Source organism: Nomascus leucogenys, chromosome 24 (genome assembly GCF_006542625.1).
Source record: "Nomascus leucogenys isolate Asia chromosome 24, Asia_NLE_v1, whole genome shotgun sequence".
NCBI classification, from domain to species: domain Eukaryota; kingdom Metazoa; phylum Chordata; class Mammalia; order Primates; family Hylobatidae; genus Nomascus; species Nomascus leucogenys.
Genome location: NC_044404.1, coordinates 7,230,145 through 7,245,374, shown reverse-complemented (window position 1 = coordinate 7,245,374; position 15,230 = coordinate 7,230,145). Strand labels below are relative to the sequence as shown.

General features: G+C 53.7%; 1 protein-coding gene across 1 annotated transcript in view; it reads left to right on the top strand.

The window, feature by feature from the left end:
- Window positions 1-5,063: 5,063 nt before the first annotated feature.
- ACOT7 (acyl-CoA thioesterase 7) overlaps window positions 5,064-15,230 on the top strand; it is a 127,571-nt gene continuing 117,404 nt past the window's right edge. The window contains exon 1 of the mRNA XM_030805406.1: window positions 5,064-6,293. Coding sequence (XP_030661266.1) covers window positions 6,151-6,293 — 143 coding nt within the window. The 5' untranslated portion in view covers window positions 5,064-6,150. The remainder of the gene's footprint in view (window positions 6,294-15,230) is intronic.

Genomic DNA, 15,230 nt, shown 5'->3' with positions numbered 1-15,230 from the left:
GCAACTGGAGGGAAGGGACTGCAATTTCCTGGGATGGCCATTTCTGAGGGGCATCAGGACAAGGTGAGAGTCGGGTGCCTGCCATGTAACCAAAGTGAGACTTGGTGCAGACAGGGGGATACATGGATCTGGAATTTAGGGGAGGGCTCTGAGCTGGCCAGAGATATGTATTATACAGATGGGACTTACAGTGATGAGACAGGCTGGGTGCGGTGGCTCATGCCTGTAATCCCAGCACTTTGGGAGGCCGAGGCGGGCAGATCACCTGAGAGCGCGAGTTCAAGACCAGCCTGGCCAACATGGTGAAACCCTGTCTCTACTAAAAATACAAAATTTAGCTGAGTGTGGTGGTGGGTGCCTGTAATTCCAGCTACTCTGGAGGCTGGAGCACGACAATCTCTGGCGCCACTGCACTCCAGCCTGGGCAGCAGAGCGAGACTTTGTCTCAAAAAAATAAAAATAAAAATAAATTTAGAGTGATGAGACAGGCAGGCATGGTGGCTCATGCCTGTAATCCCAGCACTTTGGTTTGGGAGGCCAAGATGGGTGGATCGCTTGAGCCCAGGAGTTCGAGACCAGCCTGACCAGACTCTACAAAGAAATAGAAAAAATAGCCGGGCATGGTGGTGTGTGCCTGTGGTCTTAGCTACTCAGGAGGCTGACGTGGGAGGATCATCTGAGCCCAGGAGGTCAAGGCTGCAGTGAGTTGTGATTGCACCACTGTGCTCCAACCTGGGTGACAGAATGAAACCGTGTCTGAAGGAAAAAAAAAAAGTGATGAGACAGAATGAGACCTCAAGAGTTCAAGCACTGCTGGGGGCTTGTGTAAAGTTCCGAGAGGAGGCAGGGAGGCAGTGCTAGCAGAGCAGGCTGAGCAGTGGCCAGCGAGGGAGCAAGACGGATGTGAGGGAGGAGCGCTTCCAGGATAGGGAGGGCACATCTGCTCAATGCCGTTGAGAGGTCAAGGAAAATGACTTCTGACAACAGATTATCGGATTTAGCAACTTGGAAGGAATTAGTGACCTTGATAGATTGACTGGTAGAATCAAAAACCTAACTGGAACAGGTTCAACGGAGGATGGGAGGTGAGGGGAGAGGGTGTGTGTGTAAGCAGCTCTTTTGAGATGTTTTGTTGAAAGCAGGGATAGAAATGGCCCATAGCTTGGGGGGCAAGTAGAAAATAGCCTAACATGAGAAGGTGAGACTGTGGAAGGTGCAAAATCAGTGTAAATCCATTAGCACTATGGCCAAAATCATTCACAAGGTTTTTGCCGAGGAACTGGGCTCCCCCATTGCCATCCTTAAAAACAGGGCAACATCATAAGTAGTAATCTAGAGGACTATTTTCTTTCTACAGTGAAGAATGGGTATACGATAATCTCTGGGCTGAGCTGTTATCTTTTCTGGGTCCCTCTACCACCTTCGGGGTTGTGATGTGAGCAGGAGGGACAGATGCTGTCTCAGGCGGAAGGGTAGCCACACCCTTTCCCAAAAGTATAGGAACTGTTCCAGATCACTTTTTGGCCTCACTCTGGAGGGCCCAGGCTATTTCATTCTAAACCACTTGGCCCATCCTTGTCTAAGATTCCCTCTGGTTCAGCATGTGGCTGGAATCCGGCTTTTTGTGTCCCTGATTTGTGTCCCAATCAGCATTTGAACTTTTCTTTTTTTTTTTAATTTTAAGAGACAGAGTCTCACTATGTTGCCCAGGCTGGAGTGCAGTGGCTGTTTACAGGAGCCATTAGAGGGCACTGCAGCTTCAAACTCCTAGGTTCAGGGGATCCTCCTGCCTCAGCCTCCTGGGATTACGGGTGCAAGCCCCCATGCCAGGCAGATTTAGAAGATTTTAAACAATGGAATGTTTGTAATGCTCAGAGGAGCAAGCACACCTATACAGGGAGCATGGGGTCTCAGTAAATTCTTGCTGCACTCACAGCTGGGGAAACAGCAGTATAGAGAAACAGAAGGTTTGAGGAGGGAAGAGGAAGAAAGGCCCTAACTCAGCCTGCCAAGTAGTCCTCACAATGGTCAGGAAAGTATTTATCACCCCCATATCACAAGTAAAGAAACTGCCAGGCTGGGAACAGTGATGCACACCTGTAATCGTAGCACTTTGAGAGGCCGAGGCAGGTGGATCACTTGAGCCCAGGAGTTCAAGACCAGCTTGGGCAATGTGGTGAGGCTCCTTCTATACAAAAAAGTACAAAAATTAGCTGAGCATGGTGGCACATGCCTGTGGTTCCAGCTACTCAGGAGGCTGAGATGGGAGGGCTGCTTGAGCTCTGGAGGCAGAGGCTGCAGTGAGCAGGGATTGTGCCACTGTACTCCAGCCTGGGTGACAGAGCCAAGACTCTGTCTCGAAAGATTAAAAAAAAAAAGATTGAAAGATAAAAAAAAAAAAAAGGAAACTACCTTGCCTGAGGCTCCAAATCTAGTTACTGCTTCCAACCATTTCAGGATTCAACTGGGAAGAGGTGGTGTTTAAACAGGTTTGGGGGCCCTTGATGCTTGCTTGCATCAACTTAATTCTCACTAGAAAACAAAATTCTGTACCCGGACGAGGTGGCTCAGGCCTGTAATCCCAGCACTTTGGGAGGCTGGGGTGGGTGGATCACCTGAGGTCAGGAGTTCAAGACCAGCTTGGCCAACATGGTGAAACCACATCTGTGAGAGGTGACAGTGTGCTGGCAGTCCTCACAGCCCTCGCTCGCTCTTGGTGCCTCCTCTGCCTGGGCTCCCACTTTAGCGGCACTTGAGGAGCGCTTCAGCCCGCCGCTGAACTGTGGGAGCCCCTTTCTGGGCTGGCCAAGGCCGGACTCGGCTCCCTCAGCTTGCGGGGAGGTGTGGAGGGAGAGGTGTGGGCGGGAACCGGGGCTCCGCGCAGTGCGTGCCAGCGTGAGTTCCGGCTGGGTGTGGGCTCCGCAGGCCCCGCACTCGGAGCAGCCGGCTTACCCGGCCGGCCCCGCCGGCCCCAGTCAGTGAGGGGCTTAGTTAGCACCTGGGCCAGCAGCTGCTGTGCTCAATTTCTTGCCGGGCCTTAGCTGCCTTCCCGTGGGGCAGGGCTGGGGACCTGCAGCCTGCCATGCCTGAGCCTTCCCCCGGCTCCGTGGGCTCCTGTGCGGCCCGAGCCTCCCCGACGAGCGCTGCCCCCTGCTCCACAGCGCCCAGTCCCATCGACCACCCAAGGGCTGAAGAATGCAGGCGCAGGGCGCGGGACTGGCAGGCAGCTCCACCTGCAGCCCTAGTGCAGGATCCACTGGGTGAAGCCAGCTGGGCTCCTGAGTCTGGTGGGGACGTGGAGAACCTTTATGTCTAGCTAAGGGATTGTAAATACACCAATCGGCACTCTGTATCTAGCTCAAGGTTTGTAAACACATCAGTCAGCACCCTGTGTCTAGCTCAGTGTTTGTGAATGCACCAATCAACACTGTATCTAGCTACTCTGGTGGGGACTTGGAGAACCTTTATGTCTAGCTCAGGGATTGTAAATACACCAATCGGCACTCTGTACCTAGCTCAAGGTTTGTAAACACACCAATCAGCACCCTGTGTCTAGCTCAGGGTTTGTGAATGCACCAATCGACACTCTGTATCTAGCTACTCTGGTGGGGACTTGGAGAACCTTTGTGTCCACACTCTGTATCTAGCTAATCTGGTGGGGCGGTGGAGAACCTTTGTGTCAACACTCTGTATCTAGCTAATCTGGTGGGGACATGGAGAACCTTTGTGTCTAGCTCAGGGATTATAAACACACCAATCAGGGCCCTGTCAAAACAGACCACTCAGCTCTACCAATCAGCAGGATGCGGGTGGGGCCAGATAAGAGAATAAAAGCAGGCTGCTGGAGCCAGCACAGTGGCAACTGGCTCGGTCCCCTTCCACACTGTGGAAGCTTTGTTCTTTTGCTCTTTTTTTTTTTTTTTTTTTGAGATGGAGTCTCGCTCTGTGGCCCAGGCTGGAGGGCAGTGGCGCAATCTCGGCTCACTGCAAGCTCCGCCTCCCGGGTTCACGCCATTCTCCTGCATCAGCCTCTCCGAGTAGCTAGGAACTACAGGCGCCCGCCACCACGCCCGGCTAATTCTTTTGTATTTTTAGTAGAGACGGGCTTTCACCGTGGTCTCGATCTCCTGACCTCGTGATCCGCCCGCCTCGGCCTCCCAAAGTGCTGGGATTACAAGCGTGAGCCACTGCGCCCAGCCTGTTCTTTTGCTCTTTGCAATAACTCCTGCTGCTGCTCACTCTTTGAGTCCACACTGCCTTTATGAGCCGTAACACTCACCGCGAAGGTCTGCAGCTTCACTCCTGAGCCAGCAAAACCACGAACCCACCAGAAGAAACAAACTCTGGACACATCCGAACATGAGAAGGAACAAACTCCAGACGCTCCACCTTAAGAGCTGTAACACTCACCATGAGGGTCCACAGCTTCATTCTTGAAGTCAGTGAGACCAAGAACCCACCAATTCCGGACACATCTGTACTAAAAACACAAAAATAAGCCAAACGTGGTGGTGCATGCCTGTGGGCCCAGCTAGGCAGGGTGGTTGAGGCAGGAGAATCGCTTGAAACTGGAAGGCAGAGATTGTAGTGAACTATCACACCACTGCATTCCAGTCTGGGTGACAGAACGAGACTCTGTATCAAAAAAAAAAAAAAAAAAAAGAAAACAGAAGGCCGAGCGTGGTGGCTTGCGCCTGTAATCCCAGCACTTTGGGAAGCAGAGGCGGGCGGATCATGAGGTCAGGAGATTGAGACCATCCTGGCTAACACAGTGAAACCCTGTCTCTACTAAAAACACAAAAAATTAGCCGGGCGTGGTGGCGGGCGCCTGTAGTCCCAGCTACTTCGGATGCTGAAGCAGGTGAATGGTGTGAACCCAGAAGGCGGAGCTTGCAGTGATGCGGGGTTGCGCCACTGCACTCCAGCCTGGACGACAGAGCGAGACTCAGTCTCAAAAAAAGAAAACAGAGAAACGAAATTCTTCGTATAAAAGTCTTGAAATCACAGAGTTCTGACTTGGACTGCCCCTGCTCCTGGGAGCTACAGATCATGCTGTGGGCTGCCTCCACGGTCTGGTAACTCAAGGGTCACCGGGGTGAGGCACAGTTCCTTCAGAGCTACCTCGCTGAGTGTAAATGGGTTGTTCAAATTGCACTGGGGAGCCGGAGTTGCGTGGGTTTTAAAGATGTAAGTAACAAACGTATGTGCACTGTAGAAAATTCGGAAAAGGTCAAACTGCCTAGCAAGTAAAAAGGTGTCATTCCAAAACGTGGGGGGGGTGACTGCTTCTCCCCTCTTGGGTGTTTTTTGGTGGACTTTTTTTGGCGATCCCGACTCGCCTGGACTCCATTCAAGGGCACATCGTGTGCAGTAAAACACGGCATGTTTCAGGGCTCCTCACTGCAACACATGCACCTCCAGGCTGGCGCTCAGCGCTCCCAGTTTTACTGCAGCCGGCGGTGTAGACAGGCGCGGGCCCTTCCTCCTCCCCACCTCCTGACGCTTTGTGCTGCGGCAGCAAAGGCCCGTTCAGTTCCCCGTGTCTTCCCAGCAGCCGTCACCAATGCTCCTTTCCAGGAAACAGCCTTCCATTCTCTCTTAGGGCCGATTTTAGCGAGAGCCGCGATGCGGGCGACTGGTGCCGGGGTGGGTTGGGGCGAGGTTGGCAGTCGGGCCGACTGCCAGGCGCCCGGGCCGCGCCTTCCGCTCTGACCTCATCCTGCCGCCCAGGCACTGGGCGCGGCAGCGAATCGGCAGCGCGGGCGGCCGGGAACGCCCAGCACAAATATTTACCGCCGCGCAGAGAGCGAGGGCCCAAGTCCGCCCTGCTCCGCCACTTGGGCCGCCCCAGACGCTTCCCTCGGGGCTGCCACCAGGTCGGACGCGGCTGCTGCGGCTCGCCGGCCTTTCCCGCACCGGCGCGGTCCAACCGCCACCGAACCTTCTGGAAGCGCCGCCAGCCTGGGCCCTCACGCCGCCAGAATCCTACGCCCGGGCGAGCTCTCGGCAGCCTTGGCGGCCTGGGAGGCGGGGCTCGGGGTGGGGCCGGCGCGGGGGCGGGGTCGGCGCGGGGAGGCCGCGTTCGATTCGCCCCCGGCGCGCAGGCCCCGCCTCACCGGCCCCATCGCTCCACCTCCGCCCTCCCCCTTTATGGCGCGGCCCAGGCTCATTCATTCCGCGCCGGGCCTGCTAGACACCTGCGCCTTTCTGCAGCCGCCCGCCGCATCCGCCGCCGCAGCCCCCAGCATGTCGGGCCCAGACGTCGAGACGCCGTCCGCCATCCAGATCTGCCGGTAAGAGAGGGCCCGCGCGCCGCCTGCAGCGGCCAGGCACGCCGGTCACCGCCCCCGGCCTGCCCCGCTCGGCCCTGTGGTCCCCACCCGCGAGGCCGCCCCCGCCTGCCGATTCCCCGCACGGCCTCCCGTGCCGCCGCCCCGGACCCCCGCCCGCCTGCGGCCGGGATGCGACTCGCGATGCCGCACAAGCCGGGCGGCCCCCGCCCGCCTCCCGCTGGCTCCTTCCGGCCGCATCTCCAGGGCGGCGGCCGCGCCACGGGCCGTTAGGGCGAGAAAGCCAGGCAGAGACGGGGCGGGCGGAGGTCAATGCACAGCTCCAGAGCCCGGCGACCGGCGCCCGTGGGCCGCCCCGCCTCGGGCCTCGCCCGAGCATCCCGGAGCCTCAGCCCCGTGGTCCTGCTTAGCCTCCTCGAGGATTCGGGATCGTTACCTCGGCGGTTGTGCTGCGCTAACCAAAGCCCCCAGAGGTGGAGGGGAGGTGCCTAGAGCCGCGCGAGCCCCTCGGTGGGTGCCCCTGTGGGAGGAGGTTGCAGAGCTACCGTTTTCAGTGCACTGCTTCGGTTTGGGGGAGGGCAGGTGTTAAAAGGAAGAACAGATAATACTGTCTGCCTCTAACAGTTTACTATCAAGAAAAAGGAATCAGTGGTCTATTGGGCTTGAAAGCATCTTACACAATAGAGGCAAAGGGTTGTCTTTCTAGAGCACCCCCTCTTCCTCCACCAGGTACTGAGTAGATAGATGCAGGCCCCCAGAGGAAGCTGGAGGCTGGAGATCATGAACAAGCTCATTTCCCATAGGAGGTGGGGAGGGCAGCCTCAAGGTTACTTTGCAGTTCTCTTCGGCAGAATCGGAAGCAGCAGGCTGGCATTTGTGCATGAGCTAAGTGAGGACAAGGAGTCTAGGTTTTCAGCCACTGCACACAGGCTCGGTGGCCTGCGACCGGTCCTATCCTGCTTGATGGACTACCAGGAGAGAGAGCTGCTTTCTGTTTTGGTGGTGGGTTCCTCACATTTGGGGGTTGGGCATCACAGACTGACCTTGGGCTCAAGGCAAGTCCAATAGAAGCAAGTTACTTTCCTGTAAATGTTGACATCTCTGGGGAGGCCGGGCATATAGCAAGTCCTGGGTCAACGGTGCTCCTTGACTCTCAGTCTCATCTTCTGGCCTGGTCGAGGGCCTCTCCTTACCTCAAGTTCGGTTTTGACTTTTCCAGAGGGGGAACGTCTTTGGGGGAGCCCTGCCCCTTTGACTTTGGCTGTGTGGCTGTTCTGGTCCCATCGACTCTGGAGATGGGGAAAGGGGGGCAAAAAAAAATGGAAATAACTGGAGACAGACGGCCTGCATCAGGTCCCTGAATCAGCTCTGCTGAGTATTGGCTGGGAACCTTGGGCTCCATGGTTTGCAAAGAGCTTATACCTGTTTCATCCTACTTGGTTTGCCCAACTTCCCTGGGAGATTGATGGTCGGTAGTGCCACCCTTACCTGTGTGGAGGAGGAAATGGCAGTTTTGGGAGTTGAGTTAACTGTGTAAGGTCATCCTGCTCCAGGAGCTCCAGGGACAGCCCCTGCCCAAGTCTTCTGACTCTAGATCCAGTATTCTTCCCACCCCTTTCCTGAATAAAGGAAACCTTGATTTAAATTTTCCTGTGGAAGGCTGGCCTTTTATTTACTTCTTCAGGATGGTGAATAGCCAATTTATACATGTTGTCTTTTTTCACCCAGCTTCTAACAGTTACTAGATTTTTTGTTTTTTGAGACAGAGTCTCACTCCGTCACCCGGGCTGGAGTACAGTGGCCCGATCTCAGCTCACTGCAGCCCTTGCCTCCCGGGCTCAAGTGATTCTTGGGCCTCAGCCTCCCGAGTAGCTGGGACTACAAGAGTGCGCCACCATGCCTGGCTAATTTTTGGGTTTTTAGTAGAGACGGGGTTTCTCCATGTTGGCCAGGCTGGTCTTGAACTCCTGACCTCAGGTGATCCTCCCGCCTCAGCCTCTCAAAGTGCTGGGATTACAGGCATGAGCCACTGCTCCCAGCCTAGTTACTAGATTTTTGTATAGCTTTAGACACTTCCATACAGTAAGTGTGTGCTTTTTTTTTTTTTTTTTTTTTGAGACAGTCTTGCTCTGTCACCCAGACTGGAATGCAATGGCGCGATCTCAGCTCACTGCAACCTCTGCCTCCTGGGTTCAAGCAATTCTCCCTCCTTAGCCTCCTGAGTTGCTGGGATTATAGGCACCCGCCATCATGCCTGGCTAATTTTTGTATTTTTAGTAGAGACGGGGTTTCACCATGTTGGCCGGGCTGGTCTTGAACTCCTGACCTCAGGTGATCTGCCCGCCTTGTCCTCCCAAAGTGCTGGGATTACAGGCATGAGCCACTGCGCCTGGCCCGTGTGTGCTTTTTCTTACCCACTGTAAACCAAGTCTGCTATCTTAGCTTCACAATTGCATATTGTTTCTTTTTTTTGGAGATGGAGTCTCACTCTGTCACCCAGGCTGGAGTGCGGTGACACTCTCGGCTAACTGCAACCTCTGCCTCCTTAGTTCAAGTGATTCTCCTGCCTCAGCTTCCCGAGTAGCTGGGACTACAGGCGTGCACCACCGTGCCCAGCTAATTTTTGTATTTTTAGCAGAGATGGGGTTTCACCATGTTGGCCAGGCTGGTCTCGAACTCCTGACCTTAGATGATCTGCCCGCCTCGGCCTCCCAAAGTGCTGAGAATTACAGGCATGAGCCACCGTGCCTGGCCAATTGCATATTGTTTCTGAGTGGCTGCCTTGGCCAGACGACTGGTGAGCAGGATGCCTGGCTGCCCCTGCTCATGAGTGAGCAGGTGAGCCTCAGGTGCAGAGCGTGACTGCCAAAGGAGTAGGCGGGAGTGGTGGTAGGGGTAGGCCTATGAAGAGAAGGCTGTGGTCACATCGGCTGGACTCAGAGAAACCGCAGGACACTGCAGAGTGACTGTACTAGGATGGGGAGCCCTTTAAGGACATCTGAGCTGACACCCCAAGTTGAAAGAGGAGCCTCCTGGCCTAGCACAGCCATGCCCATGAATTTAACAAGGCTTTACTGGACACTGCCAAGAAGCATAGCACCAGGAGGGAAACGTGTGGAAAATTTGGCCCCTGCCTTAAGGGGTCACAGTCTAGCAGGGGTGAGGATGTCCAAATCCCCACCATCTTAGACAGAATGGTCACATGTTCTCAGTTCAGACACTGTTGAAGGGATAGGGGCTTTTTTTTTTTTTTGAGATGGAGTCTTGCCCCATCCCCCAGGCTAGATGCCATCTCGGCTCACTGCAACCTCTGCCTCCGAGGTTCTACTGATTCTCCTGCCTCAGCCTCCTGAGTACTTGGGATTACACGCACCTGCCACCATGCCCAGCTAATTTTTTTGTATTTTTTTAGTAGAGATGGAGTTTCACCATGTTGGTCAGGCTGGTCACGAAAGGAACAGAATTTTCTTTTTTTTTTTTGAGATGGAGTCTCGCTCTGTTGCCCAGGCTGGAGTGCAGTGGCGCAATCTTGGCTCACTGCAAGCTCCGCCTCCTGGGTTCACGCCATTCTCCTGCCTCAGCCTCTCCGAGTAGCTGGGACTACAGGCACCCGCCACCATGCCTGGCTAATTTTTTGTGTTTTTTTTAGTAGAGACGGGGTTTCACCGTGGTCTCGATCTCCTGACCTCGTGATCCGCCCGCCTCGGCCTCCCAAAGTGCTGGGATTACAAGCGTGAGCCACCGCGCCCGGCCGACAGGAACAGAGTTTTTAATTGCATCAATTTAAATTCAGGTGGGTAGCCACCTGTGGCTGGTGGCTATCTTTTGGGGCGTGCAATATGTAGAGAAATTTAAACATCAATTTACTGGTAGGTCTGTGAGGGGCAGGGTGTATCTAAAGGAAACTCCAAGGCTTTCTGGGGACTGTAGCCAGCTCTGGAATAACCATGCTGATGGAGGGGGACCTTGGCATGGACACCACCCAGCAGGCAGATAACTTGGCATGCTTTATTTATAGGTAGATGTGTGAAATCTACAAGGTTTTTTTGTGTTTTCTTTGCTTGCTATGCTCTTAGATGCAGATCTACCAGGAAGTTTCCTGAGATCAGGAATTGTGTTGTACCGTGTGGTACCATGAATGCCTAGAATAGTGTCTGGGGTCTAGTTGACAGGTCAATAAACAGCAGTTGAGTGGCTATGAATTTCAGTATGTTATGGGGTTAGAATTATTTCCCCCAAGGGAAAAGACAAAGAGGGGCTCTACCTTTGTCTTTTTTTTTTTTTCCCTGAGATGGAGTCTCGCTCTGTTGCCCAGTCTGGAGTGCAATGGCGCGATCTCGGCTCACTGCAAGCTCCGCCTCCCGGGTTCACGCCATTCTCCTGCCTCAGCCTCCCAAGTAGCTGGGACTACAAGCGCCCACCACCATGCCCGGCTAATTTTTTTTGTATTTTTATTAGAGACAGGGTTTCACCGTGTTAGCCAGGGTGGTCTCGATCTCCTGACCTTGTGGTCTGCCCACCTCGTCCTCCCAAAGTGCTAGGATTACAGGCATGAGCCACTGCGCCCAGCCTTTTTTTTTTTTTTTTTTTTTTTTAAGAGAGTCTCACTCTGTCGCCCAGGCTGGAGTGCAGTGACAGGATCTTGACTCACTGCAATCTCTGCCTCCCCAGTTCAAGCAACTCTCCTCTCCTCAGCTTCCTGAGTAGCTGGGACTACAGGCACCCACCACCACACTCGGCTAATTTTTGTATTTTTAGTAGAGACGGGGTTTCACTGTGTTGGCCAGGCTGGTCTCGAACTCCTGACCTTAAGTGATCTGCCCGCTTCGGCCTCCCAAAGTGCTGGAATTACAGGTGTGAGCCACTGCACCAGGCCCGGTTCTGTCTTTGGTTTTATAACGGAATTCATGAAAAGAAAGAACCTGGCCAGGAACTGTGGCTGAAGCCTGTAATCCCAGCACTTTGGGAAGCCAAGGCAGGTGGATCATGAGGTCAAGAGATAGAGACCATCCTGGCCAACATGATGAAACCCCATCTCTACTAAAAATCCAAAAATTAGCTGGGTGTGGGCCAGGCGCGGTGGCTCACGCCTGTAATCCCAGCACTTTGGGAGGCCCAGGTGGGCGGATTACGAGGTCAGGAGATCGAAACCATCCTGGCTAACACGGTGAAACCCCATCTCTATTAAAAATACAAAAAATTAGGCAGGCGTGGCAGTGTGCGCCTGTAGTCCCAGCTGCTGGGGAGGCTGAGGCAGGAGAGTGGCATGAACCCGGGAGGCGGAGCTTGCAGTGAGCTGAGATCCCGCCACTGCACTCCAGCCTGGGCGACAGAGCGAGACTTGGTCTCAAAAAAAAAAAAAAAAAAAAAAAAATTAGCCGGGCGTGGTGGCGGGTGCCTGTAATCCCAGTTACTTGGGAAACTGAGGCAGGAGAATCGCTTGAACCTGGGAGGCGGAGGTTGCAGTGAGCCGAGATTGTGCCATTGCACTTCAGCCTGGGTAACAAGAGCAAAACTCCATCTCAAAAAAAAAAAAAAAACAAAAAAAAAAAACAAAGAAAGAACCTGATTTACAGAAGCCACACTCAGAACTTGTATTCTGGAGCGTTCTGTAAAATGATTTACAGTGCTGGCTCTCTTGCTGCTGGGATGTGGGAACCCTGGGCGAAGAGGCAGTCTTTGTATCCCAGAGAGCCTGTGCGTGGGGAGGCCTTTGTCTACCCACTGTCCAACCTCACCCTGTAAGTGGGCCAGTTAGCCTGGCATTGCCCTGGAATTGGCACCTGCAGCTGGCTGGCTCCCCAGTTCTGGTCAGACCAGAAGTGGCTTTCTCCTGTGTGACCCACCTGGCCTGTGTAGCCTGCACCAGGGGGTGACTCCATAGGCTGTCTTGCCATCCCACCCCTTGGCCTCTCTCAGAGCCCTCCTGGGGAGAGGGATCAAGGATGTGCCTCCCCATCCTTGGACCCCTGCGTGGGAATAACTGGGGAAGTCTGTTGCAAATACGAGTTTTCTGCATGTGAATAGTACTTCAGCAGAGAGTCAACAAGATGAAGATTGAGGAGATAATGGGGAAACTTGAATAGTCCCTTGATAATGATTTTAAGGAATCACTACTTTTTTTTTAAGGTAGGATAATTGTTTTGTAGTTTGCTTTTTTAAACCAGCTTTATTGAGATATATTTAGAATGCATACACAAGAATATTTGAAACATACAATTTGCTGAGTTTTGATGAGTGTGCACACTGAGTAGTGGCCAGCCCAGTTGTGATGTCGAATATTTCCAGACTCCCAAAATTCCCCTACTGTTGGCCCCTGGCAAAAAGATCTGCTTTCACTCACTCGCTGTGCTTCTTCTAGAATTTCGTGTTGATGGAACCGGATCGAGCTCAGTGCTGGGCCTCACTCCTGTGTCCCTGTAGTCCTGTAGTACCCTGTTCCCTGCACACTGCAGTTTCTCTTCACCAGGCAACAAAGACTTGGGATCTTGTGAATGAAGTTCACAAATGCAGATTTCAATTCATTTAGGACAGAAACATGAAATCACTTGCTATTTAATGATACTAGGAATTTGAATGATATTTTAGATGAGATCTTTGTTTTGTGGTTTTTATTTTTATATGAGACAGGGTCTCGCTTAGTTGCCCAGGCAACTAAGTGGTACAGTGGTGCAATCATGGTTCTCTGCAGCCCCAACCTCCTGGGCTCACGGGATTCTCCCACTTCAGCTTCTCGAGTAGCTGGGACTACAAGTGCACGCCTCCGTGCCTGGCTAATGTTAAAAAGATTTTTTGTAGAGACATGATCTCACTTTGTTGCCCAGGCGGGTCTCGAACTCCTGGGCTCAAGTGATCTTCCCACCTTGGCCTCCCAAAGTGCTGGAATTATGGGCATGAGTCACCATACCCCTCCTTTAGGTTTTTTACAAGGAGCTTTTATCTTTGAGAGGAAATGCAGACATATTTACGATGTCGTACTGGCAAGTCCGGGATTTGCTGCAGAATAACCTGGCATGGGGAGCAGGTGGGAGCAGAGACCAGAAGTGCCCTGAGCTGACTGTTTTGGGGCTGCTTGATGGGGACATAGGGGTTCGCTCCCTCCTCCCTCTACTCTTATAAGCATTTGATGTTTACCACAATGAAGAATAAAAAGAAAATCAGGCTCCTGAGCCTCCACCCCAGAGCTACTGTCTCTAACTCCAGGGGCGGGGAAGGTCAGGGAGGGGTAGGCCCAGGAATCTGCATTTTCCTCGGCCCTCCTGGAGCTTGAGGGCCACTGTCAGAGAGGGGCCAGGCACCTGCTGTGTTGTGCGGTGTGTTGGCCTTCCTCAGCTTCCCCGCAGCCATCCAGCTCTCCTGGTGCCTATGAGCCAAGACCTCTCTGCCCAGGTAGAACTCGGCCCAGGTGGAACTCGTTCTTCTACTTGCCTGAGGGCCAGCCTGAGTGGTGCGAGTTTTAAGGTCCTGGAGGTGGGAACCCTTATGAGTGTTGCTTGTGACCCCACCCAGTTCATCCTCTCCCGCAGAGGGGTGGTGGCCCTGTCCTGTTTCCCTGTCTGTGAGTTCAGGCCGAGTCATGGATTCCTTGCATCACTGGTCTTTTGTAGAGAACATCCTGTGATCCAGTTCCGGAAGCCGAGGAGGCGGCTTGCTGGGGGCTGGTGGGGGAGGGGCGGTCCTAGGAGGAGCAGGAGCCTGGTGCTTTCTATCAGGGAGAGATCAGCGCGGCTCACTGCTGAGCCGGCCAGGCAGACACAGGCTTAGGCTCTGCCGGGCATCATGCTTGTCACTGGGTAAACGGTTTGCCCACTTACTGCAGGATGAAGCTGCTTGCCAGGGCTCTCCGGCTCTGTGAGTTTGGGAGGCAGGCATCTTCCAGGAGGCTGGTGGCTGGCCAGGGATGTATGGGGCCCCGGCGAGGGTGCTGCGCTCCCATCCAGGTGGTTGGACCCAGGGCTGATCTCCCACCCTGTGGAGCCTGCATTACTGGAAGGTAGGATGACTGGGAATATTTTGTGCCCATGGTGTCCCGCTTGCAAGGCCAACTGGGCAGCCAGGGCCTTGGGCCACATAACTTGGAGGAGTTTTGGGGAGGGTAGTAGGGCCGGGTATTGGATGAGCTGTGTGTTTTGCTGGATTGAAGGTGCCCATTTAAATGGCCATCATCAGTGGAGACCAGGCATGTTCTTCCCCTAGGGACCAGCGGAACCCCCAGGCTTTGTTGGAGGAGGTGACCTGGCAACCCTGGGCTGTGGGAATCTGGGCCTCTGCAGATCAAGGCTCCTGCGAGCCAGCAGCTGTGCTGGCTCACAGCTGGCAGCTGGCATCCGTGCCCTGCTTTGTCCCTAGGCTGGAGGTTGAGCTGTGATTTTAGACCAGAAGGTTGGTGCGAGGCCAGAGGGAGCTGTCCCTGCACGATTGGCTGATCCTAACAGTGCAGTATTGAGCTGCTTACAGATGGCTTTTGCATACTTTATTTCTCCTAAACTTTACAGAAACTCTGTTGAGTGGGCATACATACCTCCCCCTTTGTGCCAGCTTTATTGGGTTATAGTTCGCATGCCATACAATTCATTCACTAATGTGCACAAGCTAGTAGATTTCAGTTTTTTGTTCACAGAGCTGTGGGACCATGACCTCCATCAATTTTGAAAGTGGTGGCAGGAGGGTTTTTTGTTCTCCTGACATGGAGCTCCCCAAGCCCTTGGGACCTTTGTAGTCCTGAGAGTGTCTAGTATGCTAATGAGAGAACTGGTGGCTGGGGGCCCTAGATAGCTTCAGGATGGGAGCTGGTCTCCAGAAAGACCAAGGGAGGATTAGCGGGTTAGCGCTTTCAGCCTTACCTTCCTACACCGCAGAAGGTAGTGGCAGACTTTAATTGAATTGTAGGACACCCACCTAGTGTCGGAGAGTTGGAGAAGTGGGGTTGAAGAGACACCC